Source organism: Montipora foliosa, chromosome 14, assembly GCF_036669935.1.
Source record: "Montipora foliosa isolate CH-2021 chromosome 14, ASM3666993v2, whole genome shotgun sequence".
Taxonomy (NCBI): domain Eukaryota; kingdom Metazoa; phylum Cnidaria; class Anthozoa; order Scleractinia; family Acroporidae; genus Montipora; species Montipora foliosa.
Window position 1 is genome coordinate 12,677,157 of NC_090882.1, and position 19,978 is coordinate 12,697,134.

Sequence of the window (19,978 nt, forward strand, 5' to 3'; positions counted from 1 at the left end):
TCCCATGATGCCACACGATTTCACTTTCCATTCTTGTGGAAAATGTTTGCGCCTTTAGCATCGTGTTTACTCTCGTGGTCTGCGATGCACAACGTGTGCGTGACATGCGCGAAAAAATGCGCAGTAGCAATGGGCGCGATCGGACACCACCGTCCTGGCACGCGAAATGTTCTCTTCCGGTTGCCGTCCGCATCTCAAAAATGCGCTTGCTTAAGCTCCCTAATGAATAGCTAAGTGTCAGACCACGTCACAACTATTTAAAAAGATGAAGGAGCCAGGGAAAGAAATTGAAAAGTGGAAAAGGAATGGAAAACAATTTTTTCAAAGAAGTTTCAAGCAAGTTTGATCGCAAACATTATTTTATCGGAAACAACACAGTCAACACTATCGGAATGTTCTTGAAATCTGGGGAAAGAAGTTCTCTTATCGAGCCACTTCTTTCACTTGTCAAATGGTGAACGGAGATGACCGGAGATTGAATTCTTGGATTTATTAGCCTTGTTTTTTGCTTGTATTGAACCGTGCATACTTGCATAGAGTGTGCTTCGAACATCGTGGGAACCTGCCTCTTGCCATCGATCGAAACAACGAGTTTGCCAGTCGAAGCAATGAGTTCACAAATGGAACCACCGAGTCCTGACCAATTGCAGTGAACCAACGAGTTCAGCGGCTAGTTGCAGTTGTAAGTTATCGAACGAAGAGTTCAACTGGTTAGCAAACAGTTTGTCTAAAGACGAAATTTGAAGCAACTTTCACAAAGTACGATAATTCACTCAGGTAAATTTAAGGGTGGCACTCTATTTAAGATATCACCGTTCATTACCTAGGACACTTTTTGATCGATCATTGCTGTGTTAGTGTTATCTTTATTGTTTGTAATATCTGTAATGATATAAACTTGCAATAATAAAGGATTAGTGAGGCGCGTTTGAGTCCCGCTTTGTTATCGACGAGGTATTTGAAAGTAGTTCTTTGTTTTGGGGATAATCTTTTTCTGTCGCTTTCTCATAATAGGCCATTTTACAGTTGTTTGCTCAGTGACCTGGCCTATGAATGGCTGCGAGGCTGCCGGTGACCTTGAATTGATACAGACCTCACTGCTTTTATCATGTAAATTGTGTTGTTGTGATTCAAATTAGTCTACATTAACATTAGAAAAGCACAAAGGTTTGTATCAAAACAGGGTCACCGGCAGCCTCGCTTCCATTCTTAGGCCAGGCAGCTTAGCTACAACTGTAAAATGGTCTATTGTTTAGTTATAAAGGTATTGCACAATATGTATTTATGCAATATCAGCGTTATGGGATATCAGTACCGGCCGATCTCCCATCCAAGTACTAACCCCGTCCAACAGGGCTTAACTTAGGTGGACCAACGGGAATCGGTGTTCCTTGGTTCAAATTTTGTGATCTCAACATAAGTAATTACAGCCGAGTAAGTGTTATGAAAAAAATGATGTTATTCTCCAAAACTGTGCCTGTATAACAAAATCTTTTTCATTTACAGTGTCTGACGATGAATTTTGTGAGCTTTCGAAAATGGTCTAAAATCGGCGATTGTCTGTTGCTCTCGTAAGACTTGGCTAAACTAAAATTTACAAAACCGAAGACTGGGAATGGTCCTTTCCTGCAGTCAAATTACATATCCTCACAGGGATCACCCTTTAACCGTTTCCTAATTTACTTCATGTCAGAAAATCCCTTGTGTCGTTGCCACTCCACTGTTCAAATCCCAGGTGTCCCTAGTGGCAACTTTAATGCAAGCAGAAGCCTTCCTGACGCAAGCTTGTATACTAGTGTAAACAGACCGATTATCGCTACAAAAACTTTTCATGCTCACATCGACCCATTTCGCGTAAACACCTCCAAGCGTCTTGTTGTAAGAAGAAATAACCCGGGAGCTCCGCTTTTAGGCTTGGCTAAATCTATATTTTATTTGGCCTGCAGGAGTGACCATTCTCAACTCCAGAAATACAATCAATGAAGTCTTTACCCCTCCCCATCCCCCCCCCCCCCCCAGTCATTGGATCCTGCCTTTTCCCTTTAGAAATACATCAGCCCCTGTCTCGTCTTTGTGTTATCAGCACTACAGTAAATTAACATATTATATGGCTTGTGTCTGTAGCTGGTATAACGCGCGTTCTGATTGGCTAGTTGTGACTGAATTGTAGGGCATTATTCTCCCGTTATGTCCACGGGCCGATTACGGGCTTGAAATAACAAAGCAAAAGGTAATTAAAAAGCCATGTAATAAACAACTTACTAACCTCACTTGCTCGGGACCGTACTGGGGAATATTGGCCAATATTCCCCAGTACGGCTCTCGCGCTCGGTTAGTAAGAAGTTAATAACGATTCACATTATGGAAGGGACTCTTTAAGGTAACACTGGATTTCTAACGGACTTTTATGAAGAGCAATAACCAAAGCCCTCACGCTGGGCCTTCAAACTTGCTGATCGCGGAGGAATAAGGACGACCGGAAGCGGGTTCCAGGTTCTCCCAGTACGCTCGGTTGGCCCTGAGAACGGAATAAAAAACAATTTAACAACCGTTTGACACATGTTTTCATCACTTCAAAGTAAAATGACTTCGGACATCTATTGGCAAATGGAACAGGAACACAGTCTTAAATCAATTTTATGAACTGAATTAGAAAGCTGACAAGAATGAGCCTTCAGTTTAACAATAAAACGACGTTTTCGAACTAAGCGTTGGAAAAGAACCTACGAGGTGTTTTTTTTTTCTAGGCACCCTCTCTGAAGAAAAGAGGGCCTGATCGCAGGTTAGATTGTTTTCCTCCTTGTTCATGTCACGCTGCTAGTGTGTTGTTCCTCCTAAAGCTGAGATAGCCATAGAAAACGGGTATTTACGACAAAGTAGATTTACTCTATGGGACATGAAGTAATAAGTGAACGTTGGTATGAACGACGAACCGCCTATTTAACTATTAACGAATTCGAATTTTCCACTGGTCGCTCAGTAAACTGCGCGCAAGCCCTTGATGGAGGCTACGCACGAGGTGCACGCGTGTCCAGGTGATCTGGTGACGTAATTTGGAGGACTGGGAAGAAAACTTTTAACGCCGTATCCCACAACCGCGCGCAGCCTTTGGTGTTGTTTCAAAACTCCCTGCAGTATTTCCATCGCCAAAACTCAACAGATCATTCAATGTCTACCACATTTTCTGTTACTGAATGAACATTCAAGTAGACCCGAAGTAGACATGCCTCTGCCATGTTGAATTTGAAAATAAGGCCGCGCACGGTTGTAGGATACGGCGTTAAAATTTTTCTCTCCAGTCCTCCGAATTACGTCATCAGATCACCTGGTTACCATTTCGAAAAAATTACCGGAAATTCCGGTTGGCTTGTAAATGAAACAAGACTGTTTGGTTCGTTCCACTGGAAAATTTCCGGGAGCAGCGGGGCGTCTGAAAAGGTAGTCCTGTTTTCCCGTTGGAAACTTTCCGATGGAAATGTGTGTTCCATTTACAAGTTTTGAAAGGTCTCACCAGTTCCAGGCTATTCACGGCCATATTTCTAATTTTGGTAAGTTGAATCGCAATCACCGGGCGGCGAACGGACTTGAGTTACATGGAACACGTTTTTCACCCCATGGAAATTTCCACCGAAATTTCCGGAATTTTTTTGTAAATGGTAAACAATCAAAGTTCCTTTGGGCTTAAACGCGCACTTGGCTTGCACTTGACATCTTGCCGATGACCCACAGATCGATAGCATGACTCAGGGCTTCTAAACTCACAAATGTTTCAATGATTTATCGTTTTCCCAGATCATCTGTGTTTAGAACGGTTTCTCTCGCAAAGCATTGAAATGTATGTTAACTTAACCAATCAATGAACAGCGTCTCCCATTACATCACAATTGGATGAACTAACTTTTGCATTTGCGCGGGAAATAAATAATTACCACTCTAACAACAGGTACCAGTTGCTCGCTCGTAATTATTGGCTTCCGTTGCAGTGAACGGGTTTAAGCGCCAAGTTAAATGCCGGACCCCCACAGAAAGCGAGAACAAGTTTCCAGGTATGTGCGTGTCAAAACAGAAGACAATTATCACTTCGTTCATTTGCCATTTTAGTTCTAGCAGTATTCAGGACGTTCTCATATGTGTCAAGTTTAGATCTAAGCTTCCCCCGAACTAGTAATCGGAAGGTGATAGGTTCGATTTCAGTCAGTAAAACTCGAATTGTTTTCGTGTAGCCTCACAACAGAAAAATTCATCATTTCAAGTATTCCATTTTTCTAGAATTCCACAAGCATTATACCGCCGATCTAAATTCACGAACGCCGACTTTTCACTGCTCACAATCAACTACGTAATATGTTGTGTGTACGTTGGCTTTTCGGATTGCCGTGAAAATACACTAGTTAACCCTTTGATTCCCACGATTGATCAGTATGTAAATTCACCTCACAGTTCCAATACACTGTCAGGCGGACAAGTATGGAGAATGAAGATTATTATCAGTCAAGAGCCATTACCTTGATGTAATACTAAATTCTAATGACCAGTGCTCTATGGTAAGACCTATGGTAATAGTTCGGAGAATGAACTTTTAGATCACGGGAGTAAAAGCGTTGAGGTGCCGGATATGTTAATACCAAATATTACCTTTTTCTAATCCATTCTTTTGGATAGTTTTTCAGTGCTTCTCCCCACAAACTGTGTTTTTTACTTGCTTCCGGAAGAAACCCTCGTTCTGGTGAAAGCTGGTAAAGTTAGAGCTCAAAATTAGAACGACTCGTAACTTGTTGAACGGGGCTCTTGCAGAAAAGGTGTTTTAAGTGCTTTCGAGATCACGGGTCGATCGATCTTGATGACGTCACGGGGACGGGATTACCCGCGAAGAAAACAGGGGCCTGGAAAGGAGGGAATATGATATGACAGGGCTTCGATCTGAAAGATCTTAAGTCCTTCTTGACGAAGACAGCACTGCCCTGAAAGCAGTCGAGAAAAAGCTTGGGCCATGAGAGTGCTAAACCTACAGATTATTGAAAAATCTGCAAGCTGATTCTTGAAGAATCCGTATGTAATTAAATTAAAGATTGAATAGATTTGAAAGCTGCTGCAAGGATGCTTAGTGATTTTAAGGTGTTTTTTTTCGGGGTTCTTTTATGACTAATCGAACGTTTCCATTCAGGATATCACCTAGACACCCACTGAGTGTGATCGGTGTCTTAAAGAAGGAAGTCAGCTTTCTTACCTCTTCTGCGATTGCCCTTATATGATAAGGTTCAAATCCACAGCATCCGCCGATATACCTGATTCCCAAATCATAGGCCTGTCTGGCGTACTTGTGTACGTCCCATCGGGTTAGAGTTCGGGGCTCTAAGGCTGTGCAGTTATAAAAGGTAGGTGTTGGATCTCTTAAGCATTCATGATGCAGATGAAGGAATAAAAGTTGGCTTATTTTACAAAAACAGCAATAATTACGCACTACGCTTCTTGTTAGATTAAAAAAAAAAACATCCGGGTACTTAATCTCTATATCAGGGACTACACACAGGTAGCCGAAGAGACAGCTATACCATATGGGATCGCTCCTTATATATACAAAATAGCGAAGCTATTATGCTAGGAAAGCTGTTACATTGAGCAATTCTTCTTCCATCTTGTCGCCTTGCCCCAATTAAAATTTGTGTTCAGCAGCCAACAGCCAACCCGGCTCAAAGACGCTGTCAGTTAAGCTATACAAAACGTTTAAGCACATAACTAACATGATTTCAGTACCCGTTATTTTGTGACTATTATGATCTGCTTTACTCTGGCCGCGCCAAACAAGTTGAATTCGGCGAAGACAACCAATTGAAATGAAGGATCCAGCACGCGATCCCGCGGACCCGCGACTTCCCGCACGGTAGTCCGATGCTCAACCAATTCATTTAAGGACGTTCGCGCTAATTGTTTGTGCGCAACGTAACTGCGCAGGTAACGCGACTGTAATATGTCACGCATTACTTCGAGCTTAGTGAAGTTGAGGTTTGAAAACCTTTGCAGAAACCGTGGACGATAAGTCTTGCACAGCGTTGGATAAGAGAAGATCGTGATCGGTCAAAATTGATTAAAAATATTTAGGAAAGTCATGTAGACTACTGCACGACTGATGTTCGCGTTGTTTTTATCAGTCGTGCACTAGTCATGACTTTCATAAATATTGTTCAAGCATTAGTTAAAATAACATGGCGACAAAAACGCCAGGGAAAACATTCCAGGCCGGCAAAAGAATGGCACATTTATTTCCGAATCATCATGAAACGTTGAAGAGAAGTGAGCGGGAGGATGGAAAAGCTCTGGAAAAGGTAGCTGCTGATCGAGTAGTGGCTGAAAGTTTGGAAAACTCGAGGACGAACCGTTACGTAAATTTAATGGGGCTGTTTCTTTCTTTAATGTTTTTATTACCCTCCGAACTTAAGTTCAAAATGAATTTATGTTTTTGAAGTTCTTTTCCTTTACTTTCGTGAAAATAGAGCAGTATTTTCGTCCTCGTCGGCGTGAATAGTGCGGACCTGCGTGGAAAAACCAGCGATTAAATTTCACAAAAACCACACTCCAGAAGACGAGCATGACGGCAATGGAGAAATATTATACAAAACACTAACCAAATGAAGATGACGACTGCTTAAAACTTCGTTGCTGTGCTCGAGACAGCTTTGTTTTGGGGTAAAAACCTTTCATCCCTTCAACGATCGATCCTCTCCTGGGTTCCAGTCCTTCCCCGACAGGTCACGCAAAAACGTGACAAACAAAGTTTTCCAAGAGCTTCGTTAAATCACATCGATTTTACTCCCTTGGATCATCGGTGACCCCTATTTTTTTAATCATGAATCACTTACTCTACTTACTATCTACAAAATATGATAAAATGAAAAAAATCTCACCGTAAGAAGTTGTCTTTTTTTTAAATTTTCTTTCCTCGTGCCATCGAATTCCGGTAGTGGTTGCAACCGATAGAGGTTACGAAAACGCTCGTCCAGGATGAACTCTACTGTTTACGACATCCCTAGCGGCATGAAATTATCTTAAAATCCCACTCCTAAAAACTTATGCACGGAAACCTTCACTCTAACAGTTTATTTTTAGGATTTTGGATGGATGAGCAGATGAGGCTACCTTTCGTTATTATGACAAATTTATCGAAATTAAGGCATTTTTCCACTGCCATTTTCTCCGAAACAAAGTCGGTGACCCCCAATTTTTTTTTTATTTTTGGAGTAAGTACTTTATGACCTAACTCTAGGCGAGAAATGAAGAAAATCTCACCGTAGGAAGATTTTGGCGCGAACGTCCTTAAGCGACCTACAATCCTAAAGAAATTACACTGGGACACTCCCCCCACCCCCCGCGCGCAAGTGCCTCTCTTCACCATCACCATCGCGTTCCGCTTCTCTTTCCCCCTCCCCCTTAAGTTCACGTTTTAGCCATGATAAGACCACGGCACCCAACAAAATAGACGCTTGCGCATTCAACAGTGAAGGAGGGAAGGGAGAGAGAATACATAGCGCATTTTAACGCGAAACACTTCTTGCCGCATAATCGTTAGGATGGTAGTTGTTACCAGTGGCCACAATTCTCTTTATGTTGGATGGGGCCTCAGAGCTCTCTTACCAAAAGGAAGTTCAGGCAAGCTGGAAAACCCTGTCCTTCCGGCATCTGGGGTGTGATAACCGACGGGTTGTATCATCAAATGGCAGCGGAGTCCTTCTTTGTCAAGTGCTTCCCTCATCATAACAACAGTTTGAAGAGAGATAGAGGGATCAAATTTGCAGTTTACTCCAATGATATCAGCACCTGGGAAAAGAAAAATAAAGCTGCCACAAGGGTTTGAGTAGGCTCAATTGACCAGTCGTTTTGTGCTCCTACGTTCCTCCGCGAACACCACGGCTGGATCACTGGTCCAGCCAATTGTATTTTCCACCAATAAGAAAGTCGCCTGCCTGCCAAGTACAAAATACAATTGCGACGGATGCTACGTCAAGGACAAACGACGCGGATCCGGTCGTTCGTTGGTAGGAGGTTGTTAACCGCACTCCCCGAAACGGCAGGAAATCAAGCCTAGGGTTTTACTTAAGAAGGGCGTCGCGAATGCCCCAAGATTAAACTTAGTAAGGGTCAATAATTCCTCTTTAGAACGTTTGGAATGGTATTGGCAATTTAAACAACACCACAACAACAGCGGAAGACTGTTCATTGAACCCAGTGTTGTTGTTTGCTTGTTTGCTTTTTTTTTCGCTTACCCTCTCGTCTCCTTAAACGCCGTAATTGAATCAACTCGGCCAATGAATCTACGAAAGAACGCTTTCACAGACTCAGCACTATGATAATCAGCCTGAGAACGGCTAACTCTTCGGGATTATCCACAGATTCTCATTTCTTATTTTTCTTTTCTATATTTTTTTATTTTTCCCCTCATAAATAAATCTCGCTAGTCACCCTCCAACATACGAACGAAAGGGTCCGTTTCTGAAGAAACTGCATACAGAGTTGCGTCGGTGAGGAGTGAAAGGCGAAAATTTGGTCTCGTGAAACGAGTTGTTAAGGGCAAACGATTTCAACATCCCTTCGATTTTGTTAAACAGCTATGTTGAAGCTAAATCCCACCCCACCACCTCCCCCCCCCCCTTTTCAAACATGTTGAATCGAAGTTGAATCGATGTTGAATGACGACTTCAACATCCCTTCGATTTTGTTAAACAGCTATGTTGAAGCTCTTTCCCACCCCACCGCCTCGCCCCTCCCCCCCCCCCTTTTCAAACATGTTGAATCGAAGTTGAATCGATGTTGAATGAGTTTAAAAGCGTTTAAACGTTGCTTCAACGACCATTCAACATTTCTTTTGTTATCGCGAACGTTGAACGAGACTGAAGCCGTTTGCCCCCCTCTATCAACATCGCTGGGTATGCGCGTGCGCACTAATCGGTCTCCCAATGACGTGTGCTCATGTCCGTATCCATAGTAACAACTGCGCCTGCAGCCTGGGACTGAATACAAGGCCTCTCGTAAAATTTTGTTGAATCAAATGTTGATGATCTGTTGAAACGGTTTGCCAACCCCAGCGGTCAACATCGTTCAACCAAAATCGAACGGATGTTGAAGCAAATGTTGAACCCGTTCGCTTGGGCCGTAATGAACAAAAACAATAGGGAGCTTAAGCAAGCGCGTGTTTGAGACGCGGACGGCAACCGGAAGTGAGCTGTTTTCCCTTTTAACTTGTCTTGTCCCTACCGCTAAGTATCTTTTTTCCACTAGAGATGATAAGGTTAAAAATCTGAGAGACAGTACTGTCCTGCCATGCGAACTGTTCATTTCCGGTTGCCGTCCGTGGCTCAAAAACGTCGCGTGCTTAAACTCCCTTATGGCTCTGCACGCTCCGCGCGTGCGTTTTACATTTGGGTACATTTCCTAGCCGTTCTCGCTCTGACAACGAATCAAATTTGAGGTTATATGGAGGACGTGAGCACCCGATGATAAATTATCTTTCCAAAAATACGTACCGTTCGTTTTCATGTCATTATTCTCTTTTTTCCCAAATGCCATAATACACCTCTCTCATCCCACAAAAATTTGCATAGGCATTGTTTTCGATTTCTCCTGGGACATCTTTATGTCCAAGGAGAAATTGCAAACAATGATTATGCAAGATTTGGGTGGGTAAAAGAGGTGTATTATGGGATTTGAGAAAGTAGAGAATTGGAAAGTTCATAGACCGAATGCATAAACGGCGGCCAAAAAAATATTCTTTTGTTTATTTGATAATTAGACTCACTAGGCTCGTAGGCATGTACAAAATACAAAAGAATATTGCTTGAGACCGAGGCTAGCGAGTCTAATTAGCACATAAACAAAAGAATGTTTTTTTGGCCGCCATTTATGCATTCGGTCTATAGACAATTTCCATTTCCGAATGACTTATAATAACGAATAATCGCGAATGATTTTAATAATCGGAAATTATATTTTTAAGTACATGACGTTTTTATAGCCGCCGTCGTCTTCCTTTCTATGTTCTGCGTACTGAGCATGCGCATAAAGCTTGGAGGCCGACATTTTTCGAAGTGCACATGCTCAGAACGGAAACTCGTACTCGCATTACTCGCAGTAGCCCTTGTTCTCCGATCTAAAGGTCCCTAATATGGGAAGTTCTAGAAATTTCACTTGACTTGTTGGCTTAGATTAAAGAGGACTGTACAGTATATAAATTAACTTAAGGGAATTCGTTTGAGACAGAACTCACCTTTTCTTGCAAGCCTTACTGCGCACTCTCCCACAGGGACATTGTTACTATCCCCGACTGGACCAATGCACACCGTGATAGCGCTTGGTAGTCCTGTGGACTTCAGAACTTCGACTACCCACTCAGCTTCTTCAACGTACTCAAAGAACTGGGAGAGAAACAGGATACAAGATATATTCTCAATCGTTTTTGACACAGATACATACGTGCTGACAGACAAATTTTGGTCTATAATTCGTCATAACACCGGATGTATATCTAGATGAATTATAGACAAAATACCCGTTTTAGACGGATAATTCCTCTTAGAAGAGTTATTTGTCTCCAGTATAAATTCGGCCATTAGAGTTGAAGGCCCCTGATTATGGGCTCTTGGCGTGGTTTAGAAATGGCTTCTATTTATTTAGATGAAAACATGGCAGCCGGCGTCCCAGCAAGAATACAAAGACATCCTCAATTCACGCTTGGCCTCAGCTTAGTTCTTTCTTTTCGAGGGCTATTGTTCTTAGGCAAGGGAGCGAATCCCTGTGTCCAATAATAGTTATTCGAAATCTATTTTTAGATCGCGCCTGTGCTGCGAAGGTTGTTTTTGTCTGTTGTTACCATGACCGCGCGGTCCACTATCACACCAACCGACCAATAAGGTGTCGTCTCTGTGGGACACAGAGGGCTCAAGTCACGGTCAGCAAACATATCATGGGGCATGCGGTTTCAAGAGTGCAGTCCGAGGTTGTGGAAGGCGGTTGGATCAAAGTGAGGCTCTACCCATTGACCTTTTTGCAGATACGGCGGCCATTTTGATTTCTGTTTTTCAAATAGCTATTATGGGATGCCCAGGGGGCAAACACATATTAAGACGAAATCCGATAGAAAAACGAACAATTTCAGTTTTTAGTGGACAAAAATCTGATACCAGAATAATTTTAAGTATTTTACAGTCCTTTTTACATTTCCTGAAAGCTAAAGATATAAATATTTGCCTGAAATAACACCGAAAACAATTTCCCAGCAACAAATCGTATCTCACCTCGGCGATTAGCAAATCCATATCGTTTCTTAAAAATATCTGAATTTGTTCTTCGAATCGTTTCTGAATTCGTTGCTTTCCAGCTCCTTCAGTGTAGAGGGATGCTGTCTGGCATATCGAGCCTGCGCAATACACCCCTCCCTCTTGAGCGACACCCTTGGCCAGGTCACAAGCAGCTTGGTTGATTTCTTCATTCTGTTGAATGAAATAAAGCAAGGAAACACTCTTAAAGCTGTTTATGATTCTGTACAATGCGAATCTTTAATTTTTTTATTCTGTGAATGAAGCCAGTAGTCATTATCATCATCATCATCAGCATCATCATATCTTTGTTTAGCCTCGAATTTTAGATTATGTCCGAGCGTTTACCCTCCAACCTCGGCATGGCACAACACAGGGGACGCCCCGCAATACGGGAAAATTCATGCCCTGCTCTTTTGTGAATAGTGTGGGTTCTTTTACAACTCTGAAGATTGAACAAAGGTACCCGGCCACAAGCAAATCAAGGCAAAAGCCTTTGAGGGACATTCGTAGGTTCCTTGTTATGTATAAAGACTGTCTAAGGAGATGTTTTATCCCCGCAAGCCGTTTGATCGAGGTGACAGACGAAGAAATTAATTGTTTTAAAGAAAATGCATATTTTCAAATGATCACCTATATAATTGTATACTAAAACAAGCTGGGGGAGAAGAGCAAGCTGGGGAGAAGAGCAAGCTGGGGGAGAAGAGCAAGCTGAGGGAGAAGAGCCAGCTGGGGAGAAGAGCAAGCTGGGGAGAAGAGCAAGCTGCGGGAGAAGAGCAAGCTGGGGGAGAAGAGCAAGCGGACATTTCGCGACACTTATTGAAATCAACGTGCATTTAAGGTAGGCGCTCAAACCAGTTTCAACGCTTCCAAGTGACGTGCTTATTAGAAGGATCAGCACATCAACTTGTATCATGTATTAGCAATATTGTGATACCAAATGAGACACGAGTTATTGCTGAACATGGTACAGTCATTATTGTGACGTAATATATCGCCTTGGCAACGGGCAAGCCCTGTAAAAACACCCTTTATTTTGTCTTTAGTTGCTTATATCTCAAAAACGAACTGGGTGACTCCCTTTTTTTATTTTTGAAAAGTAATCACAAGGGCAAGATGAAACTTTCCGACAAGTTTAAAACAATTCTGTCTGGCGGATTCAGAGCCATCTTAATTCTGTGATTTTTTTAAGGGGCTCTGAATCCATTAGACAGAATTTTTTTAAACTTTGCTGAAAGTTTCATCGTGGCCTTCTAATAACTTTTCAGCAATAAAAAAGGGGGGTCACCGAGTTTGTTTTTGAGATATCAGCAACTAAATCCAAATTATAGGGTGTCTTTGCTGAGCTTTTCCGTTGCCAAGGTAACTTATTACATTACAATAAAGATCACATCTTGTTTGGACAATAATTGGTGTTTCATATGGTGGTGGTACCTTAACGCTGCTGTTAAGTGATACAGTGTTGTAGTGTCATTCGATCTAAAGAGAGTGTCTTCAAAGTGTTGAAACCAGTTCAAGCCTCCTTAATTGGGGTCATTCCTTGGCATATCTTGTAAATGAACTTTTAAAATGTGACAAGACACGAATCGAACATTTCGTGGGTAGAATTTAATTATTCTTAGATTGATACCTTGTCTTCCGACGCTTTATCATCCATGGAAAAGGAAAAAGCTTGAATAACATCAGCTCCAGCCCGGAGAAAATCCCGATGGGCTTGACGAACTGCAATGAAATACTTGAGATGAATTTTTGATACATGATGAGGTGCATAATGAATTTTATTTAGGTTTCAAGTCCTCCAGCGCTGAGGCACTAAAGGGGGACACTCCATATATAGAAGTATATAGAAAGTAAATACGCTAGCCACCGACACTGAGGTGAATAGCTGTTTTAGTATATACTAAAACAGTGAGATAATATACAGCACAAAAAATTAATTTGGATGTTTTCTTCGCTTGTCACGGATGAAAATCGGGACGCCATTTTTTCCCGAGTTGCTCGGAGGTAAATAGCACATGATATTCGGAGTTTGACGAGCCAATCAGCGCGCGAGTTCAACGCTATCCACTGTTTTAGTATTTATTATATACTAAATACTTGGTTTTTCATAGAAGAAGAAAATATGTTGTAAGGGCACTGACTCTTTCAAGGTCTTCCCATTTCAGTGCTGGAGCAGGAACACCATACCGAAGTTCGAGAAGATTTTGGAATATAAAAGCGAGCCAAAGCAAAGTTGTTCACAGTTTTCAACCTCGCACTGGAGGGAAATGCCGAAAATATCGCAATCGTGTCTCTTTCGAGCATGCGCATATTGTTCGACATCTCCACCTGCATCTACAGCTCTACATTTAATTACGTCCGAAAAGTCGTTAGATATCGCACCAGCGTTGAAAATATTACAAAGATGATTAAAATTGTAACAATAAAAATTATATACACAAGCATAATATAAAAATAGCAATAAATTACGTGAAAACTAAATAAATATGAAAATAACATCAACACGTAAATTATTTCATAGAGTGTTTTCAATTGAAGTCACGGCGGCCATGTTGATGTACCCGTTTTCTTTCGTTTCGGTGAAAAAACAAGGTTCCTAATCACGTGAGTGAAAACACTCTATAAAATACTCGGAAATCTCAGTCCTGAATGTATCTAAAGAAAAACTTTCAACATTCAGCGTTTTCGAGTGTTTACGTGTGGGCAGTTGAAAACGCTGCGGCGAAAACGGTAGCGTGGACGGGGGATCGATCGATGCGTTTTCGATGACACCGAAGCCGGATACTTTTGAAAATGCATTAGTATACCATGCCACATATATTTTCCTGTTCAGCATATGCCATTTCACTAACAAAGGATAAGCCAAACTTCAGGATTAACGCAAAAACAACAACATCTGGTGAGACATTGCCAACCCGTTTGAGGTTTAAACGCCCCAACTCCATCACAATAGTTTCAGAAATGTCCTTGCTACTTATTCTTCGTTGACCTCTTCACGTAAACTTTCCACAGAAAAGAAATCCCTACGACTCTTCGTCGACCGCTTCGCCGACTGTCAGTCAGGGCGCAGCTCTTTACAACCTTTAATTTTATTTGATCCCTTTAGGACGCAGCTCTACCGTGTTTAGTGTTAGGGCCCATTGTTTCGTTTGCATCGTTCTTTGTCTCCATTGTTTTCTGAACCAATCCCGAGAGTCGTTTCGAGAGCTGCGTGGCGGCCCCGCCATGTTTTCTTTCGTGTAACGCCTCTACCCAATCCTCCACTCGGTTGTTACTTGTTATGGGTAACAAATGAAGTATCGATTTCCGTGAAAATATATCGAGCATCAGATGCGCATTAGTGCGGAAGGGGCTTGAACTATCAAGCCCGTTGGGAGCTGGTCAATAGCGAGTTCAAGTTATTACCCGAAATAGGTGAATAAAAAGGTTTTAGGATATAAAAAATTTAATTCCACTCATGAGTGAGATGTGATATTCATGAGATTGGGGACTTAAAGTTCTACGACGGTGACGTTGAAGAAAACGTCACACGAAAACGTCACCACAAAGTTGAACTTTCCACATTCAAGAGTCTTTTGCGATTACTCAATCTCGTTTACGTTCTACGATGTGGACGAAATATCCTAAAACTAAATTGACACGAGCGATTTCAGAGTAAGATTGGCATCTGTATGTTCGCGTTGTCCTTAATACATGTACCTAAAATTTGGTGATTTTCACAACGTTGACTTGTTATGCAGAGAATCGCAAAAATAGGAGCTAAAATGCGTGCCGCACGTTTGCCGCACGTGCACCACGATTATTTTCCACTTTTAACCAATCACATATTGCTGTTTTGTGGCGTTTTAGTCGACGACGCCATCGTAGGTCTTGAAGTCCCTATTTACAATGGCAAACCGAAGGCACATATACAGATCTGCCAGTCATCTTGTTGTCAATAATTGGCCGGGACAACGAAGTCACAAAGATCTTCAAATACCTGTTCGTAGTAGGGGAGTTCCGCGCGCCACCATTGCAAAGAAAATATGACAACCCATCTGTGCGAGGAATTTGGTTTTGGGACCTTACGACCGTGCGTACGTCCACCCCTCCATGGAATAAATGCACAAACGTGAAAACATAAATGTACAAAAAAGGAAAAGGGAAATGCAATGAAATGAGGTGAGCATAGGCCATGTATGCCAATGTGAAACTCTGTGGTGCAACCCGCGTTGTTGGCGGGAAATCTTTGATATTGGACATCCATGTTATGGTTAATTGACACCTGTCAAAACAAGGTATCCACTGATCAGTACCACGTGACTATTTCGCAGGCTCAAGTTTAAAGTTCATCGAAGTCAGCTTTTTCTTTAAGTTGACCGTTGACCAGGTACTTGTTTTTGGTTGGATCGCTGGCTGAAGCCAGGTTACCTTATTGTAACAATAAATAACACGGGTGCCCCGCTTTAAGGCTTGGCTGAATCTATATATTAGAATTTTATCAGAAGCTAAGGGAAAGGGATTGGCAAAAAGTATCTTTGAAATCCGTTGCGTTTTCTCGTGAATTCTCGTTTTAGCAAACTATTGAATACAGCTGCAAAATGGTTTAATCGTGCAGCATTTATCTGAGAGGAAAAATAGTTAACTGACGATACATCCTCTTCCGATCTCCACTTAACCTACAATCATGATCAGGCATACTTTAAGAAAAGAAGAAAAGTACTTCTGATCGCAGGTTAATCTCCACTACGTTGTTGTTGTTGTGGCATCCTTCAGTCTATAAGACTATGGAGTAGCACCCTGTGATTTGGATGAGGAGCATCGTCTTGAATGGCTAAAGAGACCAATTCTGGAAGAGCAGCTTCTGCTGCAAAACTGACAAACAAGGACCGAGGGCTGCTGTGAGGTAGTACAAGCTTGCTGTCTGGCTGCTCTTTTTGCTCTGGCTCCATCATTTGCAGTACGAACTGCCTTCTCCCCACTTTCCAGACCTTGTAAAACAATCTGTTTCCACATAGTTCTGTTGTCCGCAAAAGCTTCCCATGACTTCGTGTTGATGTTGCAGGCCTTCATATCACGCTTGCAGACATCCTTAAAGCGAAGGTGAGGTCGACCTCTTCTTCTTGACCCTGTTGCGAGCTCGCCGTAAAGCAGGTCTTTTGGAATGCGGCCATCAGCCATCCTGTGGGTATGACCAAGCCAGCGTAGACGGCGTTGACGTAGAAACTCTAAACTATAAACTCACACTAAAAAACAATAAATGATAATACTGTTTTTTTTTTTTACCTGCCTCTGGACTTTCCACAGTACACTCAGGGGTCCAGGGGCCTGCTTTGACGTATCCCCGCTTCTCTAAGCAAAATGTCATCCCTCCATCACCGACTAGCACTTTGCCCTCATTCAAATGATCAAGAACAGAACCTTTCTGTACCAAAGAAATTGAAGCAAAAGATATTTCACGAGTGCATTTCTGGCAAACGAATGAAGGGTTTAGTTTCTAAATAAACTGCGGTGCTGCTGCGTCAGTGGTGAACTAGTAAAACACAAAACTCTGGTTTTATCAAAGAAGCAGATAAATTTAAGGGGAAGTTCACAAGCTTTGCTCCTACAACTGCAGGATTGAATCGCGGTAAATAGCGACTAGAGCACTTAAGCAACGGCAACGACAACGTCATCTCAAAATATAAATTCGCGTTGTTGTAATCACTTCGTGTCCATTTCCACCTTTTTCATATGACAAGGGTGTGGCAGTTCCTAAAAAATGAAACTGGATGGAACGGCTCTTAATTTAGGGGAGAACATGAAAATGTATCTTCAAGTGCTGACGTCCCTCATAAAACTTCAAATTTGGCTATTTCACGTTGTTGTTTTGCAGACGACGGAAAAGAAATGAACAAAAGTGAAAAACGGACTTTACCGAGTGCTGGAACACGTAGATGTAGATGTATGCTTACCTTGTCGTCAAAACCTCAAATAAGGAACAAGGGTCGGAAAGGTGATTTCACGCGTTGTTATGCTGAGTTACGCAAATACCGTGCCGCACAATTATTTTTCCTCTTTTAAGAATGATGTTGGTTGCGGTCGCATTTAGGGAGTTAATGCTCGTGTTAAATCAAGTTCTTTTGTTCAGTATTCCCCTAGGGATTCAAAACACCAGAGAGTTGACACAACAGTAGTGTCAACACTACTGTTACACTGTCTTTCTCTCAAGTGTGACCGCGACAATTATTGTTTCGTGGCGCTGATGAGACTTGATGAGGGTTGATAAGGCCATCGTCCTTTCTTAAATTTCACGGCCCTGTTTATCTACTGAGTTACACAACTATATGTACTAAAATGCGTCGGTTAAACGCTCTAATAATGAACGAGAAGCAAGCGCTTTTTAACAAGCGCTTCCCTCACTGTCGTAAAGAATAAAAAGGAAAATAACCACGTGTCAGGCGACCAACTCTGGTTCCTAGCAAGTGTTCTTACCTTGGAGTCTGTAGAGAAAAGAGCGCTGAAAAAAAAAAACTCAGTTATCACGAGGAATGGAGTGCATAAATAAAATAGTGCTTTTTCAATAAATCCCTATAACACCCAAACGGCCTAAACCGGAGAAATTTAGTATTTTACTCTAACGCCAGACGATTTTACTCGTCAATGGGGAACCCCCGGGAGTCAATGGGTTAATCACTCACTGAAAAACTATGTCCCCATTAAAACGCTGCTTAATTTTTCCTGGAGATAAATTCCATGATCGCTAACAACGATTCCGTAGTCCATTCCAACCTTTCCAATTGGTCACGCAAAATTCGAAACCAGCAGGCGTTCATGCTAGTTAAAAACCGTCTGATATTTTCCTTTTTGTTAAGGATAGCGACTTAATTGGCGTCTTGATTTGCCGATTGATATGAACGAAAGCATATATGATCATTGTCTGGACGTAGTGGGATCGGAATTTAGACAACAGTTACTGTGCTCTTTATATTCTTTACATTTTAATCGGCCATCACAACAATAATCGAAAACTAACCTTTTTAAAATGGGTGCTTAGACTTAAATATTGTTGAACAATGCTGTTTAAAAAGGGATGTTGAGGCTTAAGTAAGCAGTATTCATTTTCCCATTGATTTTTTAGGGGGTCAGTAGGGGGGTCAGTTGACCGGGGGTCAGTGTTTTGTCGAAACCCATATTATATTTACAATTGGCGAGGGCGGAAACGAATTGCAACGGTTTATCAGACATCTGAACAAGAAATAATTACCTGCGAGAACTTTCAGCCTTAACTTGAATTTAATTTAGTTAGCGTTTACCGAATTTCATTCGGCGGGTCTAAAACACAGGTCACTCGTTGCAGGTCGTTCTTTTTCTTTTTTGAGAAGTAACGCAAAACCCTCTCATTTGGCTATTAAAACCTAGGCCTAAAAACCAACCTTAGGCCTAGGGTTAGCCAAATTAATGGTTTTGGTTACTTTCCAAAACGTAAAACAATGACCTGCAACGAGTGACCTGTTGAATGTGACCTTTGTTTTAGACCTGCCGAATTTCACTGCAATATTTCCTGCTCCTTTCGAATTAACTTCGTATGATTACCTCTGAGTCGTCGAAACAGTGCGTTTTAAGCTGTAGAATCTGCTAACTCGGTGTACTAAAGGTAAACGACAAACTTCTCTTGCTAGACGACCAACTCCTATTGCCATCGTGAAAAAATCAGGAATCAGCGACTGGAAGTAAAGGAACGATGCTGACTTTGTGCACCTATCGTTCGTGTGGGAGGAACGCGTGACGAAACATTTGCGATTGCCTGGGTAAAAATTTGAAGGAATAGGGAGGGCTGGGGATGTAATTTTCCAAGTGTTGGTTCATTGCAGGAATTTTCTTATTTTCGATCCATCTGTACAATTCAATTATTGTTTCAATGTCTGTACAGTATGGTATCCGTGGTCTGCGAGAAAAAATCTTACCTGAATCAAAACGCCACGAACTGAAATTTCCCCCCCCCCGGGGGGGGGGGATCCCATATGAAACAGACGGGGATGCTCGTCGTCTCGCTTAGGGGTGTAAATTTTGGATTTTGGTCTCGCTTAGGATGTTCTGGGCAAAGCGCCAATATTTTAAGCCGCCAAGATCAAAATTTGCTTAAGCCACGCCCAGATTGATCTCCTTTAGGGGTCACAAAAAGCTTGAGCCACGCCCATATGGTCTCCTTTAGGGGTTAAATTTAAAATTTCCGACGAGCATCCCTGTTTGTTCCGTATGGGAGTCCCCCCTCCGGGAATTTTCCCTGAAGATAGCTTTTTCGTTCGTAGTTACTAAAACAAGGAATGACCTACAATGACCTACAATGATCTACAATTGTAAAATTGACTCGAAGTATAACTCCAAAAGGTTTATTTAGCCGTTACTAAAAAATATAAACACAATCCCGAGCAAAATTACACGTGTTAAATTACACTTTACGTAATCAAAGCGCGTGACATGAGAAATCGTTGAGTTACATAACAAGATACGACGTCAGATACTGTTACATCCCCCTTCTTTTAAACAAACGAATTGAAACGATCGTATGTAAAGTGATATGCATAACTAATGATAGTGTTCATGACTATACGGTAGTGTTCAACATAGTTCAAGTATCCAAGCATTTAAATGTCTAGTCTGTCTGGGGGTTTTTAAATGCGTCCAGATCTTGTTGTGTTGGCGTGACCGTCCTG

The 19,978-nt window shown here is 41.9% G+C and overlaps 1 protein-coding gene across 1 annotated transcript; it reads right to left on the minus strand.

Moving 5' to 3' along the window:
- Window positions 1-1,443: 1,443 nt before the first annotated feature.
- Window positions 1,444-19,041, minus strand: LOC137985217 (S-methylmethionine--homocysteine S-methyltransferase BHMT2-like). Its single transcript, XM_068832752.1, has 10 exons — window positions 18,858-19,041; window positions 17,757-17,781; window positions 16,569-16,707; window positions 12,934-13,025; window positions 11,283-11,477; window positions 10,256-10,403; window positions 7,630-7,812; window positions 5,228-5,358; window positions 4,636-4,733; window positions 1,444-2,518 (listed from the first exon to the last, which is right to left on the minus strand). The coding sequence occupies exons 1-10, from the start codon at window positions 18,962-18,964 to the stop codon at window positions 2,431-2,433; spliced, it is 1,206 nt and encodes a 401-aa protein (XP_068688853.1). The 5' UTR covers window positions 18,965-19,041; the 3' UTR covers window positions 1,444-2,430.
- Between the last annotated feature and the right edge of the window lie 937 nt (window positions 19,042-19,978).